Source organism: Aspergillus vadensis (assembly GCF_003184925.1).
Source record: "Aspergillus vadensis CBS 113365 unplaced genomic scaffold BO88scaffold_3, whole genome shotgun sequence".
Classification (NCBI taxonomy): Eukaryota; Fungi; Ascomycota; class Eurotiomycetes; order Eurotiales; family Aspergillaceae; genus Aspergillus; species Aspergillus vadensis.
Window position 1 is genome coordinate 1648508 of NW_020292041.1, and position 15921 is coordinate 1664428.

General features: G+C 50.3%; 3 protein-coding genes across 3 annotated transcripts; all 3 read right to left on the reverse strand.

Moving 5' to 3' along the window:
- Positions 1 to 275: 275 nt before the first annotated feature.
- On the reverse strand, positions 276 to 5842 carry BO88DRAFT_450420 (kinesin family protein; the record flags this gene model as incomplete). The annotated part of the gene is made up of 5 exons (XM_025710563.1): positions 276 to 821; positions 875 to 4924; positions 4981 to 5156; positions 5215 to 5538; positions 5683 to 5842. The coding sequence occupies 5 exons, from the start codon at positions 5840 to 5842 to the stop codon at positions 276 to 278; spliced, it is 5256 nt and encodes a 1751-aa protein (XP_025566851.1).
- Positions 5843 to 11394: 5552 nt separating this feature from the next.
- BO88DRAFT_382171 (uncharacterized protein) lies at positions 11395 to 12790 on the reverse strand. Its single transcript, XM_025704615.1, has 2 exons — positions 12376 to 12790; positions 11395 to 12312 (listed from the first exon to the last, which is right to left on the reverse strand). Exons 1-2 carry the CDS (start codon positions 12694 to 12696, stop codon positions 11473 to 11475), a joined length of 1161 nt encoding a protein of 386 aa, XP_025566852.1. The 5' UTR covers positions 12697 to 12790; the 3' UTR covers positions 11395 to 11472.
- Positions 12791 to 13771: 981 nt separating this feature from the next.
- On the reverse strand, positions 13772 to 15373 carry BO88DRAFT_473876 (agmatinase; the record flags this gene model as incomplete). Its single annotated transcript, XM_025711784.1, has 9 exons — positions 13772 to 13856; positions 13914 to 14064; positions 14118 to 14210; positions 14263 to 14480; positions 14529 to 14750; positions 14800 to 14883; positions 14946 to 15036; positions 15094 to 15190; positions 15239 to 15373. 9 exons carry the CDS (start codon positions 15371 to 15373, stop codon positions 13772 to 13774), a joined length of 1176 nt encoding a protein of 391 aa, XP_025566853.1.
- Between the last annotated feature and the right edge of the window lie 548 nt (positions 15374 to 15921).

The window sequence follows — 15921 nt, forward strand, 5'->3', positions numbered from 1 at the left end:
CATAAAGTCAGGATTCATCAAAATAGGCGGGGCAGAAGTGAAGGGGTCAGTCAGGTGCACGAATAAGAAGAAAAGCCGTGAAAGGAAAATACACAGAAGAGAAATAAGGGGAGGTATCAACGAGGCGAAGAAAGGGGGAATCGACGTTGAGTTAGTTCATAATACAGACAAGACTGAACATCGTGACACCAAAAGGGGCGTAAAAAACAAAGGCGGGTAGGACAAGGCAAGGCAAAGCAAAGCAAATGATATCCGCTAATGTAGATCGATCAAATCTAGAAGCAGTTGAGGGTGCTCTTCTTTTTCTTCTTGTTGAGCGCATTCATCCGCTCCTCGAGCTGCGCCCGGGCGGCTTCGGCCTCCCGGCGAGCGTTGCGTTCCTCCTCGACGGCCTGCAGTGAGAGGCGCTGGGAGGCGCGCTCCTTGCGGAGCGTGGTCAGTTCTTCTTCCAGCTCCCGAGCCTTCTTCTTCCAAGCGTCGCAATCCGACTTGACCTTGTTGCTTTGCGCTTCAAGGTCGCCCAGAGCTTCTTCCAAGGTGGCGGTGAGCTGCTTCTCGGCGTTCAGGTGCTTCTCGATGGTGCGAATGCGAGCCTCCTGGTCATCAACAATCTGTGGGTTCACCAGCTCCTTGCTGGTATGACGGGAGCTGGGGGGAGAGATACTGCCAGTGCCGTTTGTGGCCGAGGCAATGTTGGGTAGAGGAGGCAGGGGAATGGCGGGAGGCGGCGAAGGGAGAGAGGTTGCAGATGAGCTCTTGCGGAGATTGGACGTGATCGAGCTGCTGCGGTCATGAGAGCTGTCTTGGTTCTTGATTTGGAGCTAGATGAATGTCAGTCATTGCTATATGTAGTTCTCGATATCCAAGCACTTACCTCAAGCTGCTCGATCCGTACGCGGTATGTCTCAATATCTTTCTCATAGGCTGCAATCTTCACCTTGGCATCTTCCAAAGCCTGGTCACGCTCCTGTTGAATGACGGAGAGACGGTTGTGGTGCTGGTCGAAGCTATTGGTGATCTGTTCCTCCAGCTCCTCCACCAAGCGGACACTCTTCTCCTTTTCGGCCTTGACTTCGGCAATGATTGCCTCCTTCTTCTTGACCTGCTCTTCCTTCTGGCGCAGAGTATCCTCGAGGGTGGCAACCAGAAGAGCCAGCTCGTTGACCTTCGCTTCCTTCGTGGAGTTGCTCTGCATGAGCTCCTCCAGCCGGCCATCATCAGATCCCTTGGTCTCAAGTTGCTTACGCAAATCCTCGTTGGTATCCAGCATCTCGGCGTACTTGTCGGAGAAGTGCTGCTTCTGAGCCATGATCTCCTGAATTTGCTCCGCCATGGTCTCTGCGGTAACATCAGCGTTGAGGAGTTTCGAAACCATATTGAGCAATTTCGTCAACTCTTCCCGCGACTCTAGGATCTCGGACTTCAAAGTCTTCATTGTCTCCTCATGCTCGGCGCTCATCGTTGCGAAACGCGACTCATAGTCAACCTGCGCGGCCGCTGTAGCCCGAGCTTCAAGTTCCGTCACCTCCTGCTTGTGGGACTCTTGTAGGGACTCCAGTTCCCTCTTGTACGAGTCAGCAAGTGACTTGTGGGAGTCAATCTCCTTCTCCAGCTCTGACACACGAGACTGGTGTACTTGAACCTCGCTGCTATCGTTGTCCTTTGCTGTCCGAAGCTCTGACAGCTGCAGCTGGGCTTCGCTGTGAGACTTTTCGAGGGAGGCGATCTTCTCAAGGTGGGCATCAGTGGTAGCCTTGTGTTCGTCAATGACATGCTTCAATTTTGCAACGAGTTCTTCTTGTTGCTCCCTCTCGGACTCCAATTCTCTAGCGGCAGCATCCTTCGAGGCAGATGCTTCACCGGCGGCCGCCTGTTCGGAACGCATCGCGTCGATGGACGCCAAAGCCTTGTCGAGCTCTGCCAGTGTCGCGCTCAATTCCTGTTCGGACGATTGCAACGACTCAACGGCGTTCTGGTGTTTGCTCTTCAATTCGGTGACCTCGCCTTCGAGAGATAAGATCCTCCTATCTTGCTCTTCAGCGCACACATCCTGGGCTTTGGCGGCTTCTTCCTGCGTCTTCAGGAGGCTCTTCAACTCTTCGATCTCGGCGAGAAGCTGCTTCTCTCTGGTGTCGTGTGACTCTTTCATCTCGTTGATGAGATTCTCTTGCTGCACCACTTGATCACGCAGTTGATTGACGAGGCCCATGTCGACCGAGGACCCACCGCCTCCCTGCAAGCTCGACCTCTCACGAGTGAGCCCGGAGATGATGGTTGATTTGGTCTCCATTTCCTTCTTGACGCTCTGGTTTTCGGCCTCCAGCGCCTGGATACGTTCCATGCGATTGTGTAGTTCGTGCATAGCCGAGTCGAGATGGACTTCGAAGTTCTGCATCGTATCAGGGCGGGCCTCGAATTCCTCAACTGCAATATTACGCAAGGCGGCAAGGGAGCGGTGAGCCCGATCGACAGTACCAATCAGACTCTGGCTTGTCTTTCTCCGAATTACAGGGGACTTGAAGCCTGGCGTGGTCGGCGGTGAAGAATTCTTTCTCTGCAGTTCGGCCTTCAGCGTTTCAATGAGGCTCAGGGTTCCTTCATGCTCCGACTGCAACTGGGCATACTTCTGCGTCATAATCGAAACACCCTCCTGATGCTCCACGAGCAAGCGACGCATCTGCTCCACTTCTTGGGCCTTCGCTTCATCTATCTCTCGAGTGTCAACGTGATTTTCCTGTGGGGCTTCACCATTACTCAAGGTAGATTGCTCGTGCGAAGAAGCAGGCTCCCCGGCCAAGGATAACTCCGAAGAGAGTGATGGCGAGGACGACGGTTGTTTTCCATCGTTCGAGCCGGGGGCCTTGCCTTCCTCTAAAAAAGACACCGGACGAGATTCAACATTAGTGGAGAGAAGTTCTTGAACCTTTTCGTCGGGATGGCGAGCTTCGTCAGCGGCGTCCCGTTGGAACTCCGCCAGGGCTTTCATCGCTTCCGCATACTTCGCCTCGAGCGTCTCGTACTCACTCACAGTAGACTCGTGCTGCATACGCAAGTCAAACAACTCCTGGGTGACTGTCTCCAGCTTGTCCGCGACGACCTTGGTTTGGGTGGGAGTAGAGGCTCGACTCGCACGGGCACCGTTCTCCTGGGCCTCCAGGCGGTCAGTAGCCGATTCTAGGACCTTCAAGTTGGTCTCGTCTGTTTCAGCAGCCGCCTCAGTTTCCATGGAAGCTTCGCGCACGGCTTCTGGAGTGGGCTCTGTCAAGCCTTCGTCTGATTCGGGTATGGCGGTCTCCACAGCCTCGGTCAGGACATCAAGGGAGAGGGATGTTGCTCGAGTGCGAGGTTTGTAGGCACCCTTGACGGGAACCGGAGTATGAGTCTCAAGCTCGTCTTCGGACAGATCCTTCTGGTTGCCGTTCTGCTGGACATGATCAAGTTCATACAAAAGGTTATCCAGTTTGCCCAGGCTGCGCTGGCGCTCAATGACATGCTCCAACCGCTCCATTTCCCTCTGCATGAGTTCCATGTCTTGGTCGGCTTCGGCCAAGCGCTCCTCAAGCGTGGAAATATAGTCTTCGCAGTTGGCTTCACTTTCGCGGGCCCGACTGAGCTCCTTCCGAAGTTCGGCCACGATAGCCGCTTGCTTCTCTTCGCCAGTAGACTGCCCATCAAGCCGCGCTTCCAACTCATGCAGATAAGTCTCTGTGCTGTTCTCACGATCAAGCAGCTTCTGAATCCGTGCCTGTAATTGGGAGTTGACGGTCTCAACGTATGCGCACTTCGTCTCGCGTTCGAGAAGCGTGCTCTCAGTTACTGAGAGGGAGGACCTAGTGTTAGAAAGAGACGACTCGAGGCTCTGAATAGTCTTCTCGTACTCCAGAACGACCTGCTCGATCGACTCTGCAAAAGACTGTGATCGCTTCAGACGCTCAACAGAAGTTTTCCCAACCAAGCTGACGACATCATTGGGGTCTGTCTCGCCAGCATTTTCGGAGTCCCTAGCAATCTCCGAGATTAATTTCGCATGCCGCTGGCTGAGAGCGTTGTAACTCTCTTGCGTATCGAGAAGCTGGTTCTGGAGCTCGACCTCCCTCTCGTTCTGTCGCTCCGCTCGATCCTGTGGGGCAGCGCTTCGACGGCCGTTCTCTTCCGCATTACGGAGCTGCTGGCGCAAGAAAGCAACCTCCGCCTTCAGTCGTTCGATAACTGCGTGCTTATCGCTTTCGTCGGCAATCTGCTGGATGCGTGGCTTGCTCTGGATCGCTCTAGCTCTTTGCGCATACTGAACCGTGTTCACGGTTTCGCTGAGATGGAACTCCGCAGGGTTGACACACGCGATCATGTATGTATAAGCGTTACCACCCAGGGAGTCCTGAAGCAGACGTGTGAGCTTCGAGTCACGATAGGAGACGTGAGCGCCGGCCTGGCGAGAGGAGAGCTGCGAAATGACCTTGCCCAAAGCAGCAAGACCCGCGTTAATCGAGATACCCTCCTTTGCCCGTTCACCAGAAGCTCCGGTGTTCTTCAATCTCTCACTTCCTGCTAAATCCACGAAATGAAGCTTGCTATCCACCATGACGGAGGCATCGGAGCCAGACATCATTTCCACTGGCATGGACATGCGCTTTTCCTTGGGTGTCGGGGACATGACACCGTTGGATGCCTTTCGCTGAACAAGGTTCAAACTAAACACCGCGTGAGATCGGGAAGACTTGGCGTTGATGGCGGTAGAGTCGGTCTGTCGGATGGAAGAACCGAAGCTAAGAGCACCCATCAGATCTTCGTATGAATTAATATTCACCTGATGTAAACCGGTGAGAATGATCCGTCCTTTGGCATCCTCGCGGATGGTGACTGTGCCCCGCTCGGCCTGATGTGTTGATTCGGGCACAAGGAGATCTCGCAATTGTTCGTTGTAGATCTGCACCCGTTAGTATCTTCTAATCGCGAAGCAGTATCCGATGTGAGGTCACATACTTCAACATAGGTGGCCTTCAACTGCCAGTTCTTCTCGACGCTAGCCTTCCCAAAGCTGGAGGCGGAGCCGACAGAATAGCGGGACGGAGTACGGAGGCCTGTGCCGCTATTGCGATTGGGTTTGGTAGGGCCCTCTAGTTTTTCGAAGAGAAGCTGAGCAGCCCGAGGAATGATACCTATTTTCGTCAGCCGAATGCGCCGCACATCGTGCGATTCTCGGGGAGCAGAACGAACCCATCGATTTCGGGTCAGTTTGTTCACTTGGGCCCGAAGTTCCCATGGTGTAGGACTTTCCCGCGCCGGACTGACCATAGGCCAGGATCGAAACGTTGTAGCCCTGTAGAAACGAGCCGACACTATCGCTGAGATAGTCCCAGACACCATCCTGATCGACCGTCTCAGCGAACACCCGGTCAAAAACAAACAACTTTCGGCCCTGAGGAACATCGATGGCAACACTGGTGGGATTTGTGACGTGGACCATGGGACGCTGGAAGCGCTGGGGAACCAATTCATATCCGGGATCGGTTGGCTTCAGGGGCGGTCGCACTCGAACAGCTAGAACCGTAATCAGTATGCAGAGCTATAACCATGAAGCCGCGCACGTGGGGCGTTGGAGGCGCCGAGGCGAGCGGTATCCGCAATACCGCATCTGAACCAGCTCAGTCCCAACGGGCGCACGCACTGAATAAGATAACGCACCGACTTTGACCGCAGTTTTCCCATCCTCATCCGATGCTCGACTTCCACCACCATGTCTACTGCTCATACTCAAGCGACTGGTGCTCCGGGGGGTCCGCATGATGCCGCTGAAAGGACGCTGGGGCGCATCCGCTGGCGATTCAGGCTGAGAGCCCGTCATGGCCCTTTATACGGTTGCAGGCCAGGAAGAGGGGGGGAGGAACAGGTTGGGCAGAGATAGATCGGCGAATGGTGGACAGAAATGTGGTGATTGGTCATGAAATAGAGGCGGGAGTCATCAGTCGCGAATCGGTGCGCCAGAAGTGCGAATGTTCACTCTTGATGTCCTTTTATTAGGATTATGATTTATGTGGGCGGTTCCGTCGCGTGAGATGGCGGCCTGCGGCACTCTGCGACGTCAAGCGGTCTCTAACCTGCAGGTACAATAAAAAAGCGGGAAGGTTCCTATCGAAGCAGTGAAAGCTGGTTAGAAGGGTGAACGGAAAGGCGGGAGATGGACCGGAACCAGTGAATCCGAGGTAAGGGGAAAGGGGACAATTACAGGAGAGTGTCCTGACCACAGTGCGAACAAAGGGAGGAAGCAAACAGTTGGACACTGACAAGAGAGGCCGACTGGGAACGAGAAAAGAGAGAGCGAAGCTGCACACCACTGACGGTCACCGCAGAGGGGCTTAAGGCAATAATGGCAGAAAGGGAGTGACAGGGAATGGACAGGAAGAGTTCCCCGGGTCTAGGCAGTACCAGCCAGATAGAAAGGTATCTCTACACACCCCGACTAGAAAATCCGAGAGAGAAAGAAAAACACCCAAGCGGGAGAAGCTGTCGCAGAGAGGAGAGGAGATGGAAGAACTCCTGAGCGGCAAGCAAAGTTAATTGGTGGCATCAAGGTTGAAGCGAACCGGGATGGGGCTGGGCTGGGGCGTTGGCCCAAGTCGGCCGCTTTACTATGTTGAGCTGAACTGAAGTGGAAACAAGTGGACGGTGCGAAGTGGAAAAGGAGCCGGCCAGCAACGGCGCTGCGGTGAATAATAATGCTAATATTGAAGAGACTACTAGTAGACAGAGGGAGAGAGGGAGAGGGAGAGAGGAGAGGGGTCCAATTTGATGGCACGCGGAGTTCTTTCCTCCAAAATCCTTGTCGGTACTCTGTCTTTCTCTTTTTTCTCTATTAATTCATTCCTGAGATCTGCTTTTCCAATCTGCTTGAAAGTTGAAACAAGTCATAAAAAGCAGCCAGGTAGTAAAAATAGTACCGCAGCTGAGACCGTGGTTCCTGGCCATCTCCCACAGACGATCCAGCAATCAAGGGCCAGACTGCATGACACCCACAGCCAAAGCTGAAGAAAGCAACAGATTGTCAGTCAGTCAGTCAGGCACCGTCCATGCAATTGGGGATGACCCTCTCAGGAACCAAGTCCCGTACGCCTTCCGGTATGGCGGTTACGACGCCAGGGGCAGAAACCCACTCTCAAAAACCCACCCACCAGCCCAGCTGTCGGGGTCCAGAACACACCTCATGATCCCTACGTGATGACTATTCTATCCTCGCTCTGGGTCCCTTGATCGTATTCTATGGTCTATCCAGATTATACACTTGATGCGATCGGTGGTGGCTTGCTGGTTTGCAAAAGAAAGCATACTGATAATCCACATCATCCCCATCCGTTCGCCTGAAAAAGCATTACGACTCACGGACGGTTCCCGTATTGCCGACAGAAGTTGTTCCACGGTTCGCGGCGGATGGATTGCAATTCAGGAACCGAAACGGAGTCCGGAGTGCCACCTTTCCCAACCACATGGGGGGTAATGAACTCCATTCTTGTCACTTTTAGACGTTTCAGATTGCAATGCTGCTGGACCTTTGCAGCTGAGGACACCAGCACCAGCACCAGCATCACTCTTTGCCATCCAGCACTTGCTTCTTTACATTGGTTGGACAACAGCATCAAATCTAGTAATTAGTAGATAGTCATGCAGCCCGATCGCGAAAATTGTCATCCACAGGGCAGGGAAAAACAAAGCAGGGGAAACCAAACCGAAATAGCAGAAACCCCCGAAAAAAAGAAACGACAGGGAAAAGCACCCCAAAGAGCAAAGTGCCACCCCAGGCGACCAGGATGAAAACTTAACTTTAACTCACCATCGCCTTGTCATCACATGCCATCCAAGCGGGAAGAGACATTATGAGGTGGACGAGGGGATGTCTCTCCCTCCCCCATTCCACGTCTACCTCCGACACCAGTGTCAGTCATTTTAATTTAGTGATTAAACTACTGGAGACCGTCAAAGTGACCGCCAAACTCAGGAACCATCTGCATCGGGACGGCGCATCGCATGCGCATCTCCCTCCCAAGCCGGTAAGGTTAGTCAAAGCAAGCGAAATGACGACCGACCAGTCTAACCATCCAAGCCTGCACGGTTGGACAGGGACATGGGCGTCCAGTGCGTACCCTTTAGTTAGAGCCAGTCTGCTCGAATTGGAGAAGCTTGACTCGCGGGTGTTACAGTCTGTTGCTTGAGTGCGGGTCGACATGGTGCCATGGAGGGCGTGTGCGACAATCCATACCCATTTGGAGAGTGGGTTAATTGCTGTCGAGTGGACACTAGGCCGGCCACTTGGCCAGTTAGCCTCCACTGGCAATTGATTAAAGGCTATGCTCCATCACTAACGGTCGTGCGATCGCAGTGGAAGGGGAAGAGATTGGCATCTGTATTTAGCTAGCAGGCTATTGCTCGATGAGTGATAATATGATAGCGCCTGGCATCCTTCATCTCGGTCGGAATACGTAAGTTCCCCCGACCGCCTATCAACATCACTCTACGAAATTAATCCGGTTCCCCAATATTAGGCACTTTCAGTATCCCCGACCGGAACGTGGGAGCTGACCCCAAGCATGGATCATGGATCATGGACGCCTTGGAGTTCCCTGGCTGATCTATCAACCAACCGCCTTACTACTAAGCTCACACCTGGCATACTTCATATCTGTCGGTCATTGGACGACATGTGCAGATGAAAAAGAAACTTAGTTTTATACATATACTCCGTAGGGACATTAGAAATCAAACTGCGAGATCGCTCCATTTTCGCAGTCTACCTAGCTTATAGCGATGGTCGCTTTTGTCAACCACTCGGTAGGGTATAGTTCATGCTAATCCGGGCCGGGGATGCATTGAGACTATTTGAGATGAAGCTGAGTGGTGTTTGGGTGTCTAAGGCTACTTTGTACAACCATCTGCCAGAATAAGTGCATTAACCAGATCAGGCACGAGAGGCTGTAACCTTGCTGCAGTGAACAATCCATACTGATGACTTATCGCCTTTACTGAGTCTAACTATGTCTTGACTCTCCTCTTGTGATACACTATGTGCATACAGGTCAGGAACCGGACTTCTCATCCATGGAGGCATCCAATCCTTGATTATCCACTCTCCGACTTCTTCAAACAAATCACCCGACGTTGTCAGATGTTAGTATTCCCCAACTGTCATAACAGACTCGAGAATAGCAACAGTTCGGTATCAAAACCTATTTTCATTGCTTGCTAATTCTACACGTCCGACAAAATATATATTCTACTAAGTACAGACGATGTCTAAGCCCCTGCAGCACACAACCACCACTGAGTTGACTGAGTGAAACAGTATTCATACCATAATACCTCCAACCGTTCCAATTTCTACGTAGGGATAATCTACATTCGTTGTGCATATATACAACCAGCCATAAAACTGCATAATTCACAGCAGCATAAAAGCAGCATAATCCGCTCGCCCTGTTCATAATAGAGAAGTGGATGCTACAATATCTCGAGCCAAGCCGATTGACCGATCTATCAATCAATAACACTATAACCCACAAAATAGAATTCAACGGCTCTGTTATTGCCAATGGGATAGGGGAAGGGATATCCGACCGAAAGTTATTCGTTGAGGTAGATACTGCATCATTCTGGAGGCGTCTCGTACGTTTTCCATAATCTCTGGATACGGACCAGCCTCAGGCTCATAATTATTTCGATTACTGGTCCCGATGGGCAGAGAACTATATTTTCATAAATCTCTTCCCTACAACTCACTCATATGCTAGACTGAGCCCATGAGCACGGGCAACTGTTCCTTCGGTATATATATACCCGGGATCCATATCGACTGGTATCCCCACACAACCACCACCAGCAACCATCTCATTGAGTATACACCCACCATTTTCCACAAATCCTCTCATCAAGATAGTACAAAGTAATAACCTAAATAACCAGCCAAATAATAACCCAAACAGCGCTCCCAACCCGCCTATCCCAATGATACCTACCTTCTAATTGGCCTCCCCCTGAAATTTCCAACGGCCGATCCTCACCCGGGAATCGGCACGCACCCGGTTATATCTCCAGCAAAGTAACGATCGTCGGACTACCACCAGTCCACCACACTCTTCACTCCACCGACCCAAAGCATTCTATTGCTTTTTGTATTGTTCAACCCACGGCACCATTCCAATACTCACATACACTATTAGATGATATTCTTACATCGACACATGGAAAGGGAAAGGAAACCGTGAATTAAAGGGATTCCGTTGATATCCAGCCATACAAAAACCATAGCATATAACCAAGAACTACGGAGTACTACCTGCCTATCCATATTAAACTCCCAAACTCAAAACCAAAACCTGCATAATCACCATGCACGATTTTGTGAACTTGTCACACACACCAGCATCCACACCCACACCTGCGCTCAGTGGATCCATCCCTATTCACATTCAACCCATATTCAACCATTTCCAATCCTACTTATCTATCTTGACAGTACACAGCTAGACTAGATAGAACCCAAGAACCTAAGAACCTAAGGAAACTCAATTCCTACTGATCAACATTGTCACGTCGCATTTAGTGTGGCAGGCCTCGTATCGAGTGTTCGTATTAGTAACATCTGCGATATCTCATAACTATCCTTCTCATAATAACATAGTAAGTAGTGTGAGTAGCTTCTCCATTCTATTCTATTGTTGAACTAAATATTGTATTTCTGTAACTGTACCTGCGTTTCTGCACCGAGGTTGGCCTACGGAAGAATCTAAGCAAGGATGCATCTGCATAAGAAAGTGTACCTTGCTGCCTACATGAGTAATAATAAGGTTTATGCAAGTAAGGGGGGGTGGTTGCGTTGAGTTTATGTTTGGTAACGCTCGGGCGGATGATAGGACAAATTTTTGATAGATAGAAGGATGGAAGATAGATAGATAGGATGTATCGAGTAGTATACTTGGTAGTGAGGAGATAGATCGATTCCGAGGGGCCATTAAGTTCGTGCTTACATGCATAGCAGGTATCTATCGGAGGGATGAAGTGATGATGAAGGACCGTTGAAGTGGATAGATAGATCTATCGGAGAATATACGAGTGATGAGTGATGCAACGAGACATGTTATTCCCAGGGAAGGCAACTGGCTAGCTAGGTAGTAGTCACTAGGAGCCTAGGCAATAATCGATCCCTGGCGGATGATTTAATTGTGAAACGATGGGACTGATCGCATCTTATCTAGATCAGTCTCATCGTTTCATAAGTGGCGTTGCCTTATGCAAGGGGACCGCTAGATCGAGATCGAGATCGAACGGTGGATGACAACACGGTGGATACTTAGATAAGACACTGTAAGTACGCTTTGGCATTTTGCTACTAGAATTGCACTATCCAATGATCTTGATACGAGGTATGCGCTATGACATTCTCATTCCTGTTCCTCAGTGACAACCTCCAGCGATATTTGTCTTTTCCTGTTAGCCTTCCACTTCCATTATGGCGTCTGGAACTTGCTCCTCTTCCGCTTGGGCCTCAGGTGCGTTGGCAAGCACCCATGGTAGCTCGATATCCGTAGGCGATATGCAGACAGGGTAGCCTTTCACTTGATCTTGCGTATACAGAAGACCGTTCACACAGAGACATCCAATGAACTGCCATAGTCTATGACACATGTTGTACGTAGAGCCCCGCGGTATTCTCAGCTGCATATCGTTGAGTACCAAACGTATATGCTGATAATAACCCAGAGAATTCATATTGCGCCCATATAGACCGGTAATGTTATCCACCGTGTCTGTAAGCTGCCGGAGCAGGAAGTTCGGTATGCGCCGCGGCTTCTGCGTTGCTAAAGTCCGAATGAACGTATGGAGAGCGACATCCGCTTTCTCGATAAGTTGCCGTTGTGTTCCGACGTGACGGATTAATGAAGCGTATGCACTGGGAGTGAATACATTCTCAGCGTTATGAAACTCGTTCCGTCCCCAGTATTGCGCCATTCCGACAAGATGAATGAGGCATTCGCGGTAGAGCTGGGCACACTGGATGTCTTGGGCCATTTTAGTATAAGCGAGAATGTCTTCGGTGAGTCCAAGGAGGGGCTTAGACGTAAGCGTCCAGGGAAGGATGATCTTCTCAATATATTCTCGCACTCGAGGCACTGCCTGAAAGCGTATTCCCAGCAACACCATCCTCCGCCATCCTTTGATGCCAACGTATGGTACGGGCTTGAGATACAACGCTTGCAGGAAGCAATGGAAGGACTCAATGGCGCTTGGAATGCGCTCATCTGGCATTTCGGGATAATCGCGATAGTACTTCTGCGGAGTTAATGCCACCTGTCAGCGAATATTGGGCTCCATGTACAGAGCGACTCTGCATACTGCTCCCTTCCGGTATATCCCCCAACCACCATCTTTCTCAGTCCTCGCCTCGAAGTAGTGTCCGCGGCGCTCAGCATACTCTCCACGCTGCCGTTCCTTCCAGATTCCAGTGTGCTCTTTGATCAAAATGGAATGCGTTCGGAACTCCTGTCCAAAGATGTTGATGTGGGTATCAGTGGGACCTTGCTCATGCGGACCGCAGAGAACGGGGACGCTGATTTTCTGTTCTCTCAATGACTTGAACGGGTTGTCATTGAATATCTGGGCTAGATCTGGGACGATATCGTCTGCAACTGCAGGACTTAGGCAAGGGATCTCCATAAGCGACTCTGTGATGTAAAGAACGGAAGGTGTAGTCTATAGAACCGTAAAGATAGTAATCAAGGAATGACAGATCGAGGTGTGCTTAATCCGGTAGATGTCAGCAATTTCAAGGATGAACAACTAGACATTCTGGGGTTTGAAGAACCGTGGATCATAACTGCACAGGGTTGATGTTTATTGCCTATTCAAGCAGGCGGCGCCCTTAAGCTTTTCCCTCGCTTCTGTCATGATATCAAATCTGGAAGTATGCTTGTCTCACATACGTCAGTGCGATTAGCGCCAAACGTTGTTTTTATAAGCGTGACTTCGATGCAGGCGACGTCTGCTACATGTGGATAAAATTCTCATCTGTTTCAGAGTAGTGCCCGAGGGTTGTTTCCCGGAATGTTAATGATATACCTGGCCACCGGACAAGCTAAGATTCTGTAGAGATGGCCGAACCAACGGCTCTGATGTGCAGATCCTTCTGTGTGTGCTAAATTGACCTCAACAGCCCAGCTGATGGATCAGCCATCGGACTCTTATCTGCTTGATGTGTTACATCACGTTCTGGCTGCTAGTCGAACTGATTCATTTCATGATTCGTCTGGATTCATTTTCCGGTGATTACCTCCAGGTGACTACCTCCTTGCTTTCTTGGGTGATGGAATTGTCCAATAGCTTGTGCGTTTCAGTCTCTGCCCATGTTTCCGATTATGTTGCTGAAACCCTTCAGATAAACGCGGTCAGGTAGACACCGTGGTTTAGCCTAAACATTTTACACGTGATAATGTTTGGCCTACTGGCTTAATACCCCTATCTTTGTTTTGCATTGCGGGTATTTATAGATCATTCAATCTGTGGATAAAGACCTGTGACCATATTACTATACAGGTCTCCAGGAAATAAAACATGTATGGACAATCTTTGTAATTTCACTCGAAATATACATCTGGACATATACATCCTCTGATATCATCCTCCACTCCATACCAAAACCTGCAAAGCAATGCTATCAAGCGCCCAATCTGGAGTCATGGGTAGACCAACTGCAGGAGCCGAATCAAGTATCTCCCAACGCTGCGTCCATCAACTACAGCTCATCAGAACGGCCAACGGACAAAGGACCCTTCTTCACCATGATGGTAAGAACTTCATACAGGACATCAGCGGCAGCCCTGTTATCATATGCGTCAGTTACTAAATCAAGCAACACTTTGTACAAGGTTTCATACATAGTAGAAAGCTCAGCATTCGTATCATAAGCAGGAGCAACCTCAACAATGTCTGCACCGATGAAGTTCAATCCATCCAATCCCCGAATGATAGTGCGGAGCTCACGCGTCGACCAACCTCCCGTTTCGGGCGTTCCGGTTGCCGGTGCGTCTAGAGACTGCTGTCAGGAAAGCCATGGGAATAAGTTGCTGGGGATAACCTACAAGCAGGATCAAGGGTATCGATATCAATGGAGAGGTAGACAGGGTTCTCAGTACCCACCCTCTCCCTTATCTTCTTGATGATGCCATCCGTTCCTGCGACACCATACATTAGTGAAGTACGGAGAAATTAAAGGTATAGACCTACCGATAGTATCAATCTCTCTTGCCTCAACGATTTCGAACCCGCAGTATCCGTCGTTCTCATAATCAGATGGACCAGAAAGTGTAGTACGAATACCGGCGTGGATGTTGGTATCGTTCTTCAGCAGGCCTTCCATCGCAGCGTGGTAGAAGTAGGTTCCGTGGTTAATTGCGGCGACCTGACTAGGTGAGCCGCCGAAAACCTTTGGCTTCCAAGAATCCCTGGCGGCAGTAAGCATTGGCTCTTCCGACTATAGAAGACAAACATACAGATGACTGTCAAAGTGTATAACAGTGACAGGTCCATAGGCCCTGTTTATACTGCGCAGCAAGGGTAGGGTAATAGTGTGGTCTCCTCCCAGGGTAATGATGCGTGGAAGGGTCTTTCCGGCCTTGGAGAGCCCATACTTCTCAGCATCGGTGAACGGTTTGCGCATTAGGACACTGTTGTGGCCCTCTTCAATTTGTTGAATAGCCCAGGCGTTATCATAGCTGTTTGCATCAGAATCCTGCCAATTCTCTCGTGGTGTGGGTGCCATACGACGTAACAGGGATGTCTCCGCAATCTAGGATTCTCATGTCGCTGACAAAAGGGTTCGCTTGCAGAGGTACATTATATCCGCCACTAAGGAGAAGCAATGATGAGCATCAGCGCCATCAGTATAGTCAGGGCAGGGTATAGCATACTAGAGATTAAGACGGCGAGATCCTTGTCGAATGCCACTAGGTCCGAAACGAGCTCCGGGTCTGTATGACGTACCAGTGTCGAACGGAGCACCTAATCAGTTATTAGGTATTGTTACTGAGATGTCGTACTGTTGAGATGGTGACTTACCTATGAAAGCAATATCATACCTCTCGGCCTCGCTGGAGAGACAAGGAAAGTACGGCAACCGGCCGAAAGTAGAGATACCCGAGAAGACAGAGTCGGCCTGAATTTTCAGCCAATGGATCAGCTCAAACTAGGGTTGTTCACTGACTTGTGTGCCACCATCTCCAGGGAGTGTGTTGTACCACAACCTCTGGTGCGGTCCAGCTAGAGGAGTTTGGTCATGGCCGCCATGGGCAGTTGCAATGCCTAAGAGAGCGAGTACGCCCACAAATGAAAGATACATGTTGGAACTATCTTGTGGAAAAAGGGCACAGAGTCAATTCAACTGAAAGCGATGATGTTCCAGACAGGCTCTGCAGGGAGGGGATGATTATATGCTCCCACCTGCAGCTCAGCTACTTGGCTTCCCCGACCATCTCTCCTTCCAGTCCCCCGCCTGTCCTTTTACTTTCAACGATCCTTGGTTACACCGAGATTTACGGCGTGCATGCTAAGGCACAATGTAGAAGGCTAGCATGACGAAACCTACGGTATGGCCGCTATTGTTGATGTGATAATCCGATGCCTATACTCGGGAACTGAATATCTGACTAGGTCCACTCACAGTATGGAACTTGACACTCTATTGCTTCCTTCTCCCATGACTTGCCAGAATTGGGGAATAATTCGAGAACCCGGGAGATTGAGTGGGGTACGACATCATCAGATGTTCATTATCGCTGGAGAGGTCGCTGTTGTGGATACTATGCGAAGGCGAGATCTGTTCCACGGGCCAACGTCAAATGCTTGGCTAGTAGTATAAAATTCGAAACGCATGAGCGATCGAAACAG